At 43.1% G+C, this 12,183-nt stretch overlaps 1 protein-coding gene across 1 annotated transcript in view; it reads right to left on the bottom strand.

Annotated features, from left to right (window-relative positions):
- Nucleotides 1-423: 423 nt before the first annotated feature.
- LOC126215183 (uncharacterized) overlaps nucleotides 424-12,183 on the bottom strand; it is a 35,341-nt gene continuing 23,581 nt past the window's right edge. The window contains exons 4-5 of the mRNA XM_049941852.1: nucleotides 7,683-7,854; nucleotides 424-1,279 (exon numbers count right to left, since the gene is read on the bottom strand). Coding sequence (XP_049797809.1) covers nucleotides 599-1,279; nucleotides 7,683-7,854 — 853 coding nt within the window. The 3' untranslated portion in view covers nucleotides 424-598. The remainder of the gene's footprint in view (nucleotides 1,280-7,682; nucleotides 7,855-12,183) is intronic.

Raw genomic sequence — 12,183 nt, forward strand, 5'->3', positions numbered from 1 at the left:
AGGTGGCAATTTAAACACAATTTTTGCCTAACTGACCCGTGTTGGCTGAATTTTTATAGACTATTTGCCAGAGTTTCATTAATCTGCCCAAAATCTTTTCCAAATATGATAAGCACTCTTTTAAAAAGAACTGCAGTGTGATCTTTTTCAGAGATTTAAATTTTATTAGCAAAACAAACTGCGGACCATCACTGAACCTCATGGCAACATGACCCTGCAACAGTTCCTTTTGCTTAGGAGGAAAGCCTCCAAGTTTGTGTAGTCTTTTGCTGGAAGATTATGCCAACAAATGGTAACTCTAAGCATCCAGATAACTGAAAATCAAAGTTAGCAGGTCTTTTAAACTTGCCGATTCCACCAGACTTTTCCGATCAGTACATTGTATAAGTGTAACACGAGGACAGGAGAAAAAAAAATTCGACATTAATGTTGTAAATTTTCTAAACATTTTAATAGAAAAAGGAGACATTACTAGTTGTATATGCACCACTGTAAGGCAACATTTTCATCACGTCTACATCAGAAACACCTGAGTAACAAATGTCCACACTGTACAGTTCACGCAGTACAACACGTACAGGTAGCAACCAGTTCACCGTCAGCTGCGCAAACGTACGGAACACCACGTGTCCCCGAACCTGTGGAACACTTCGGCCAGAGCCTTCTCCTGTGAAGAAACGTCCCGGAACTTGACCAGTCCGTAGCGGCCACCGACCAAGTCCTTCTGTACGACACACGTCAGTACCCTGCCGAACCTGTCGAAGTGTTCCCGCAGTCGCTCGTCCGTGACCCACTGCGGCAAACTACACACCACGATCTCCGAGCACCTCTGCCTCTCACATTCCTCGTCTTCTTCCACTATGTAGACGTCAGGTTCCTCACTCTGCAATTTCTTGCTAGACATGTCGTGTGGACGAGTTTTGACCTGGTTGTTCTTATTAGAAGAGGACTTTATCGGAGATTTTGTTAGCTTGTTCTTACTCGGTTTAGAAAACGAACAGTGACAAAAGGTGTGCAGCCACTTTCCACCACTCTGCTTGGAAAACACACAGTAGTAGACGTCGTGTTCCCAGCCCCCTTTCGGAGCTCGCAGCTTCCCACTCTCGAGGACGATCCACTGCCGGTGAGGACAGTCCGAAGAGCGGTACGTCAGCCCACACACCCCGGGAAAGTACCTCTGTAGCAGCTTCGGGGCCAGCGTGTTGTCCTTCTCCAAGGGGAGCTCCGCACAGAAGTTCCTGTCTTCGTCCAGAATCATTATGTGCTTCATCTTTCTCACCTGCAGCACAAAATATAGAAATGGAAACATTAAGAAGACAAAATCTCACAGGGAATGTTAGCAAAGACTTTAGAAATACCACATTCAACTGATTATCAGATAATGGACAATCCAGGATGGAATGTAACAATATTATGAGAAGAAAAGTTGCTACTCACTACATAGTGGAGACACTGATTTTCAGATAGGCACAACAAAAACATTTTCACACTTAAAACTTTCGGCCAATGGCCTCTGTTAATAACAACAACAACACACAACACACACACAAAATCACACTGCGAGCAGCACACCAGTGCCTGATGGGAGTTGGGAGGGGAAGGGATAGTATGTTGGGGATGGCGGACAGTGAAGTGCTGAGGTTTGGCGGCAGGCAGTGTCGGAAAAGGAGAGATAGAGAGAGAAATAGAGAAAAACAAATAAATAAATAAAATAAAAAAAGACTGGGTATAGTGGTGAAATGGGAGCAGGGAAGAGGCTGGATGTGTGAGGACAGTGACTAATGAAGGTTGAGGCAGGAGGGTCACAGGAATGTAGGATGCATTGCACTATGTTTCTCCCAAATTTGTCACTGAAACAGTACAGGTAGTTTCACATTCACAGATTAAACTAATACTGTGAGGTCATCATTTTTACATTATGTAATCAGATAGGTATAGGTTTTATGCACAAAATTAGCACTTCCTAGCAGCTTAAGACAAAAAAGTGTACTAATTTGGAGAGATCTTTAATGTTGTGGATCATTTAAAGTGTATACTTTCATAATATGCAAGAATAAAAACAAAAACCTTAAGTATGGCATATGTCAGCTTTGTAAGCAATAAAATCGAAGTGGTGGCTGCCCAATTTGCTACTTCCAGCCAATCACAGAACAGGAGACTCGATCTCGTCGGCCAATCATTTCGTACACCATTACGCGTACAGCACAAATACAATACGGACGGTTTATGTCTCAGATTAAAGATATTTTAAACCTGTCTCTGTAACTACAGGAAATGCACATTTTCTCAACAAACACATTTTGTTTTATTGAAATAAATTGTCATTAGTGGCCTGTGATGAAATATATTTACAATGTAGCTCACTTCCTAGTCCAAAAATAATTCATTACGGAAGTTGTTGACTTTACTCATGGTAGGATGACTGTTCAAAAAGTATCCAACCTTGTTTTCTTATTGTCAAAACCACCAATGCTATCAAGACATGTGTGCTCTCTATGTATGCAGGCAAACATAGTGCGCATGCCTGATTTTTTTCACAGCTGCAAAAACAACCAGTCACTGACAGGTGAACACGTGTAAATGGTAGTCATTGGAGGATGAATCGCAGTGGACGAAATCGTCAATACTTTAAATATCAGTCACGGTTCAGAGTATTGCATCTTACACGACAGGCTAAATTTTTGGGAATTGTTTGCAAGGTAGGTATCGAAAGAACTGTCAGCGCAGTATAAGGTGCAAAGAATGGACACAGCTTGTAAACATTTAGCCCGTTATCACTGCGAGTTAGACGGATTTTTCCAGTGTTAGATCACTTTAATGTAGCAGAAGGTAAGGCTGCGGGCACCAGAAGTTAAGAAATTTAAACATCAAGCATCAGCTGTTAAGATTACGCTAACACTATTCTGAGACACGGAAGCTGTGGTAATCATATATTTCACACAAAGAGGCAAAACTGTGAACAGTGAGAACTATTGTGATGTGTCGCAAACTAAACCGAAACCTCAAATCAGAGCCTAACGTCGCAGAAAACTTCAAAGAGGTGTCATCCTACAGCAAGATAACACTCGGCACCAGTCCGCCAAACATACGGTCGAAATGACAAACGAGTTGGGATTCGAATTGCTGGAACACCCGCCATACAGCACAGGTCTTGCTCCGAGCGATTTCCGTATGTTTAGACCGTTGAAAGATGCGGTGCAAAATTGGTTATTCTTGCAACCAAAAACCTTTTTCTGACGGAATCAAAAAATCTGTGAAACGTTGGGGGAGGTGTACGTCTAAGTGCAGGGAGGTTATGTAGAAAAATAATGCACGTTTCAGTTTTCTATCATTAGAATAAATATCCCTTCTCTCAAAAGTCCCTTTACTTTCTGACTTTCCCTCACACACTTAAACTGGTCCAGTAAAAAATTGCAAGTTATGAAACAAAAACATCAGGGAAATTACCGAGTAAAAATGTCTTAAGTGGTGGTTTTCTGGGAACTGCCACAAAATAAATATAAAATTGATAAGTGCGGACTACGTGTCATCACGTCCAGCTCGTGTAACGGACATGTGTGAAAGAATATAATTTAACCTTGTAAGAGACAAGGATGCAAAGATTTAAGTGTTGTAAAGTTATACTGTTAGGTCACAAAAACTGAGAAGAGTGGTGGGCTGATCACACGTCCCTCCAGCGACGCTTACAGGCTGAGGGTGACACAGCGGTTTGTCAGTACTATCTGGCCTTCGAGACCTGCTCGGACGGAGTTTGAGTTTTGTTTTCTAAAGTTATATTGAAATATTACAATTTGAATGCTCTGCTCTAGTAAACAAATATATAATTCTGAGAAGCAGTAATATTTCAAAAGTGGACAAAGACCAGTGTTTCATTAATATACAGCAAGTATGTAAACACCACCACCACCACCACCACCACCACCACCACCAACAACAACAACAACAACAACAACAGCCCCTTACACAAAGCCAAAACTTAACAATTAAAAAGTTTGTGGCTGAAAATGTACCAGACAGCACTTGTGTGCTGCATTGTCTCACAAGTACAAATATGCAATTTACAAACAACAGTTCAGCAGCTATGCAAAAACAAATACAACACAAAACCAAAGCGAAAATATTTGTAGACAGTCAGCCCCGCAACATTAACAAAATACGCATTGTGCCCCACAACATTAACAAAATATGCATCGAGCTCTGCCAACGAGAATGAGTTTTTTCAAATGTTAATAAGCCTAGTAACAAGTTCACAAATGTTATCAGCAATATATAGAAAGAATGTGTTAATTCTGCAAAAAGGGACAAAGTTGGTCTCGTAGTGGGATGAAATCAACTTTACTATTATGAGGCCAGAGCATTTATCAAAAAAGCATACACATCACAGTTGCTGTCTACTACATATGCGATACCTGTGTATCTATCGACGAGATTTGACTTCGCCAATTGCTCTTGTGATAATAATGAGTTTTAGTGAAATATTCAAAAATTAAAGCACTCCTGTTCAAAGTTCATGTCAACAGCTATGAAAAAGGTAATTTCATGATGCACGGACTACACTAGAATCAGTCTGGTACAACAGTACTTTAATCAAATACAAACGAGCAGTTGATAAAATAATGTACGAGAGCAGCTATAAAAAGAAACAAATGGTTCCAACAGGATTTGGCCCAATAACCAACAATAAAAAAGAAAGAAGGAAGTGAAGTTGCCTAGCATCTGAAATCTACATACAGGATTCAAAAGATGAATGCCAACAAAATCCCAACACAACGATTTAGCACAAACGAGCAAAGTCGAAGAAATATGATGTTATACGGCACATCAAATGAACATTTGGCTATTAAACATCCTTTTTCAAACTGTACAAAGTTTACGGAATAAAACTGATAAATTACGAGTCTTGCCGAATGATCGCCTCACAGGTAATTCGGTAATATGCGTAAGTGAGCACAAATGGGTTTGAAGGGGGAAGCTAGTACTTCAAGTTCTGACATGATATCCAATTTTAGAAGAGAAAAATACTGATGTGGTGGAATGAGCATGTGTGTTAAGGAAGGCATAAAAGTAAGAAAGATGATAATTAATTATATGAAATGTAGTAAGAGATAAAAAGGGATGACATCAAGTGAATTAAACAAGACACTGAGAACTGTAGGCTCCCCCTAACAGGGTCAGGTATGCTGCTACTCAGGTAGCTGTGTGTGAGATGCACACCAAGTCGCGCCCCCCTCCCCCTCCCCCCCAAGATTAGGTGACTCCCCTGTCCAATCTAGATAACCAAAGCTGTAGGTAACCCCGAAGTACAAGTGTAAGATTGAAACAAATGCCTCCCACAGGTGAGAGTATTAAAATAAATCCCAATGGTAAACTGCCGAAGCATTTGCCACGAAATGCCAGAGTGCGAAAAGCTCATGAAAAGCAGTGAAGCTCACATATCACTAAGTACAGAAAGCTGGTGGAAACCTGAAACTGATAGCAGTGATATTTTGGGAGGAAATTTAAGTGTATATTGAAAGAATAGCAAATGGGAAATGGAGGTGGCCTATTTGTTGCAATAGACAAGAAAGCCAAATCAATCAAGATATAAATTGAAGCTGCATGTGAGATTGTCTGGGCAAGACTCAGTATCAGGGGGTGTTACTTCTACTTCTGATGATGACTTTCCACACAAGATAACATGTAGTGTCCTCCCTACCAAAAAGCCCTCAATCCAGTCACAAATTTCACCTTATACCTCATATGGTCATTTCTGATGATAAGTGTGGGTGTGGTACTGCATCAAATGTTTTTCGGAAATCTAAAAGTACTGTATCCACCTGACTATCTCAATCCGATGCCTCGAGAAAAGTGCGAGTCGGGTTTTACGCGATCGATGTTTGTGGAATCTGTGCCGATTGGCAGTGAGGTGGTCATTCTGTTCGAGATATCGCATTATGTTTGAATTCTGAATGTGTTCTAAGATTCTACTACAAATCGATGTCAAGAATATTGGATGGTAGTTTTGTTGATCAGTTCTACTAATATCTTCTTGTAGACAGGTGTGACCTGTGCTTTTTTCTAAGAATTGGGCACAGTTTTTCGCTCTACGGCAGATTATAGTTAGGAGAGGGGGTAACTCGCCTACAAATTCAGTGTAGAATCTGACGGGAATTCCACTGGGCACTGAAGCTTTGTTCAATTTTAACAGTTTTAGTTGTTTCTCAACACCACAGACACGAATTCTTATTTCACTCAAGGATTAAATTGGGGCATTTCTCCTGAGCTTCCCTTTGTAAAGGAACATTTGAAAACAGATTAAGAATTCAGCTTTTGCTTTTCTACTCTCAATTTCAGTTCCTGTCTCATTTGCTAGGCACTGCACACCAACTTTGGTGTCATTAACAGCCTTTACATAGAACCCAAATTTCTTTGGGTTTTGTGAAAGATCACTTAACAGTATTCTGCTGCGGTAGTCATTGAAGGCATCACGCATTACTCTCTTGACTGTGAAATGCATTTCGTTCAGCATATCTCTGACTATAGCCCTACACCTTGTTTTACACTGTTTCTTAGTAGAAGTTTCTTTATAGTGGCAGTAGTACACCAAGGAGGGACACTCCCATTATGAACTGTTCTACTGGGTACATATCTATCCAGTGCACAGTAAACTATTCTTCTACATTTGAACCACAGTTCTTCTACACGCTCCCGCCCTTTGCAGAAAGTTTCAAGTTTCTCATTGAGGTGAGACACTACTGATTTTTTATCTAGTTTACTGATCGTGTTTGTTTTAGTTGTCCTGTGCACTTTGGTAATCGTTGCTGCCACAGCCGCCTCACAGTCACAGTCATACCAGTGTCGATGTGGACATCCGCAGAGAGCTCAGAGCTATTTGTTGCAATTGGATGCAATATGTTTCAATTATGAGTGTGGTTCCTATCTATCTGTTCTAGGTAATTTTCCGAGAAGGCATTTAGTAATGTTTCATAAGATGCCTTATCATGCCCACCACTAACAAAACTGTAATTTTCCCAACAACGGAAGTGTGTTGGGACCCAAGCTTTCATACTGTATATCAATGAACTTCCAGCAAATATTAATGGTAACCTCAAACTTTTTGCAGATGATGCAAGTGTCTATAATGAATGCTGTCTGAAAAGAGCTGCATAAATATTCAGTCAGATCTTGAGAAGCTTCCAAAGCAGTGCAAATATTGCCAACTTGCTTTTAAATATTCAAAAAAATGTAAAATTGTGTTCTTCACAAAATGAAAAAAACGTAGTATCCTATATCAATAAGTCACTGTTGGAATTTGACAACTTGTACAAATACCGTGTGTAACACATTGTAGGAATACGAAATGGAATGATCGTGTAGGCTCAGTGGTGGGTAAAGTAGGCGGCAGGGTTTTATCAGTAGAATAATGGGGAAGTGCAATCGGTCTACAAAGAAGATTGCTAACAAACCACTCGTGTGACTAGTTCTAGAACAGTGCTTAAGTTTGTGGGACCTGTACCAAATAGAAGTAACGAGAGGTATTGAACGTAAACAGGGAAGGGAAGCACAAATGGTCACAGGTTGGTTTGCTGTGTGGGAAAGAGTCGCAGAGGTACTGAAGAAACTGAACTGGAAAACTCTTGAAGATAGGTGTAAACTATCCCGAGAAAGTCACAAAGAAAACTAAACGGGAACTGCAAACGCACCTTTGTATTTCCCACGTCACTGCACGGTGTGTCAGACACGTTTCCCGGTGAGACCTCCTCCCTTTCCGCACAGGGTTTCTCGCTCTTTTCGACCTGTCGTTTTATTTCTTCTGGCACAGTGCCATTCGTTTCTTTTTTAAAACTCGTCTCTCGTCTTATGACAGCTTCACACCTGTAAAATAGAATTCACAGAATGTCAGCACGGTCAAACTCTCCAGATGACATCACGTGTATCACTGCACCTAATTGTGAAATGTCAGCCACAGCTAAATGCTAAATGAAGGCAGCAAATATTCTGGACCTAAACGATACTGCGGTAAAGCAACATGTATATATAAAACAACACTGTGGGCAGCACAACTGCTTTGATTAGTTATGTAGTTTATAAAATAATATTTCAAAAGTTCCACATAAACAAGATGTGGTTCAAAAGTCAGTCTCATACACGCTTTTCATACTAAAATAAATTTTATTTTTCTCTACACTGTTCTCTTTTAACTGACACACTTTTCCCACATTTTCTCAAACTTACTTAAGATACAGCAACTTCTCAATTGCAGCAACTCCTGACAACTTCGAGTATAATGTCTAAACAAAACACGACGAGATCAGTATCGGGCGGCAGACCCCAACTTGCTCACATGTAGTAATTCTGGAACCTATCAGAATCGGGATGCTGGAAAACTTATGACAGACACTGAGCGAGTGTCACACAGTCGAGCAGTACGTGTGTGGGCTCTCAGGCGATGCAGACGAGGAAGCCAGTGTGGTAGCCAGCAGTCGCAGAGTTAGGTGTGTACATAGCAGTTGGCTCAGTGGATGAAAGCGAGTATAAGGAAATGTCGTCACTACTGCAGAGAGGGGGAAGGAGAGCGACACCATCTGCGGCTAACTGAGGAGTGCGCAGTTCGTTAGCCGGTAGGAGGCAACCGATTCCGGATCCCTGCCGAAGGCAGAAAGCCGTCTCAGTGGCTCCACATCCGGAAGCAAGTTAATGAACTGACCCCGACGTGGTGCCTCGGGAGAAGTGGTTGCCGTTCCTCTGACGAGAACGTGGCCGTGTTCGATTTTGCCGAAGGCTACGGACACACGGAAATCTACTGTAATTGTGGTGGATGCAGTGTGGATCAGTGAGATTGGGTGCCAAGAAGCAGCCTCATACACAATAGACTCCCTAGTAATTGTACGGCCATTTCTGTCAGCTATTTGCAAGTTTGGACACTGCTAAACAAGTTGACGTTAGTAAGTGGCAAATAGTGTTTGTTCAAAACTGGATTTTTGTTTTGTTTTGTTTTAGGGTACAAAAACAACTAAGGTCATACACACGCATGCCAGAACAGTCGAAAAAGGAGTTAAAAGCGACCGCACATTAAGCCGAATCGACGGAACAAAAGACATCTAAAAACAGGGACTTCCTCTTGGAGAAATGTCCAAAAATACGCCACAGAGACAATGGAAATGGAGGCCCTAAACTAAAGATTAAATGTCCTCTGCCACATTGCTACGACAGATAAAAAGTAAAATGTGATCAACAGCCCACGCATCGTTCACTAAAATGGCCAGTAGCTAAGACAGCAAACATAAATTAGCACAAAAGTGGATAAAAAAACGACATTTTGTCAGGAACTGGCGAACTGTGACAAGGCTGATGACAATGAACACAAAGTGGTGGGGGATAACCACTTACCAAATGATGGTTGCTAAAATGACAGTGCCCAATACGCAGTCTAGCTAAAATGGTCTCTCTTCGCAGTGAGACGCTGTGAGAGGTTTCATTCCCCAGAGTTCGTTCCCCAGATGAGAAGACCAACAGTGATGCCAAAGTGTCACAACCTGCTACCAGATGGCGACACAGAAATCATCTAAAGGAATGGAAGAACTAGCGGGCAGAGGTAGGATGACAGCAGCCCCGGCAGCAGCATCAGCAGCCTCGTTTCCTGTCAGACCGACGTGACCGGGAAACCGTATAAATGTCGCAGTGGTTCCGTCGAGAGTCAGCAAGTGGATGCTTTCTTCGACCCGTTGCACTGAGAGATAGACTGTGTACAGCACACAGAGAATCTAAAGGACACGGAGAGTCGGAGTAAATGCCACAATTGAAAAGCCCGTGTTGCCGAATGTATTGTGTTGCCCGATGCAGGGCGGAGAGCTCCGATGTAAATACTGAGCAGGGTTCTGGAAGCCAATACCGAAAATTGTCGGTGCTAATGATGAAGGTGCACTCGCCACCACAATCAGTCAGAGCCAGGACTGTACTTGAAGGTACTATTGTGAAGTTCCGTGCGATAAAGCAACTTTGGAGTAGTGTCCTTAGGAAGAGAATAAAGTCAAAGGTGAACACAGGTGGTGAAGGGTTCACACTCACCAAGAAAATGGCAGGTAGTGTGAAGTTAAGCTGCTGGAGCAATAGCCAAAAGCGAACTCCAGGAGGTAACAGATGAGGGACGCACACATACTGACAGTCAAAGGAGTCATCTAACAAGGAGGCATATGATGAGTGGCCAGGCACGGTGGACAAACGGCACGCATATCTGCCGAGGAGAACATCACGTCGGTACGACAGCAGTAGTTCGGCAGCTTCTGCATACACACTCTCATCTGGCCTAACATAAAAGGTGCCAGTGGCCAAACTGACTCCACGATGGTGGATTGTATTTAGACAGCGTAAGGTGGACAGATGCCGATGGATTCATAAACGAAACACCCACAGTCTAGTTTTGAACGGACAGGGGACCGGTACAAACGAAGGAGTGTGGTCCGATCGGCTCCCCAGGAAGCACCACTGAGGACAAGCGGGACATTGGGGGACCACGTACAAGGGGGCAGCTAGGTAGGACACGTGGGATGACCGAGGGTGTTTCCTATGAAGTGTACGAGCCCCTGGAATTTCATACTTTCAGTGAACAGAAGAGCAACAGGCTTAGTATGTAAAAATGGTGGAACAAACCCACCGTGCCGTCAGAAATTCATACAAACGGTTTTGTCAGTACAAAAGTGAAAGCCACTGTCAATGCTCCACAAATAAAGACGATCGAGTGAACACTGAAGGTGCCGCTCCAGGAGATAAGTCTGTGGAGAACTGAAACAGATCACAAAATCATCGACGAGAGGGAGTCGGAGATGCCCGACGGGAGACAGGCCGTAATACGGTTAACGACGATAGCAAAGACGACGACGTTCAGGACGGAACCCTAAGGAACAACATTTTCCCGGATAAAGGTGTCTGACGATATAGAACCCACATGTATCTTGAAAACTGTCTCTTAAAAATTCTGGAAGGAAACAGGGCAGGCGGCCACAGAAGCCCAACCGGTTGAGAGTACGGAGGATACAAATCCTCCAACAACTGTCACAGGCTTTTTCCAGTTCAAAAAACACAGCCACAGTCTGGTATTTCCGTAGAAAACAATTTGTGACACAGGTGGACAAAATGACGAGATAGTCAACTGCAGAGCAGCGCGCTCGAAATTCTCACTGTGCAGTGGTTAATAAATTGTGACTCTCGAGTCACCGTACCAGCCCGGCATGAATCGCACACACAATCACTTTGCAAACACAGCCGGTGAGAGAAATCGGGCAGTAGTTAGAAGGAAGGTGTTTGTCCTTACCGGGCTTAGGTACAGGCTTTGCGCCAGCGTCTGGGAAATGTGCCCCCTGCCCAAATGCGAATGTATGTATGAAGGAGAAAATGCCCGCAAGAGAAAGGTGCTGCGACAACTGAATGTGAACGTCATACTGCCCACCAGGGGCGGAGGATCGGGATGAAGGTGAGAGCACGATCTAGCTTCCTCACAGTAAAAGTGGCACTGCAGCACTCACAATTCTAAGAGGACAAGGGTCTCACCTGAGCCTCCTCAACCCATTTTCCAATGAGGAAGACAGGGCGATAGCGGGTCAAGCTAGAAATCTCCGCAAAATAGTGACCCGAGGTGTCGGAGATAGCGAGAGGGTCCACTGTGACACCGTCTGTTACTGTCAGGTCGGAAATGGGGAAATGGACCTCGGTCCCAGACAGCCATCAAAGGTTGGTCCACACGACAGAAAAGGGAGTGGAATTGTTAAAAGAAATAGTAAATTAAATCCGGCTAGCTTTTTTTGCTATCCCAAAGAACGCAACAACACTGCGCTTGTAGCTGTTTACAATGAATGCAGTTGGCCATCATAGGATTACGGTTAGAAACGCAGAGAGCATGTCTCCGCATACGAATTTACTCGTGGCACACCTCAGTCCACCGTGGCACTGGGACACGGTGCCATAAAGATGAAGTGTGAGGAATGGAATGTTCTGCAGCGGTAAGGGTAACATTTGTAAGGTATTCTACTCGGTCACCACAATTGAGGAAATGTTGTTCGTCGAAGGCCGACAGGGAGGAGTACAGCCACCAGTCGGCCTTAGAAAGTTGCCATTTGGGTTTGCCGTAGGTGGGGGAGGAGTCAGCAAATGGATAGCACACGGGAAATGGTCACTCGAGTACATGTCAGAGAAAACGGACCATTTGTG

This window comes from Schistocerca nitens, chromosome 12 (genome assembly GCF_023898315.1).
Source record: "Schistocerca nitens isolate TAMUIC-IGC-003100 chromosome 12, iqSchNite1.1, whole genome shotgun sequence".
NCBI classification, from domain to species: domain Eukaryota; kingdom Metazoa; phylum Arthropoda; class Insecta; order Orthoptera; family Acrididae; genus Schistocerca; species Schistocerca nitens.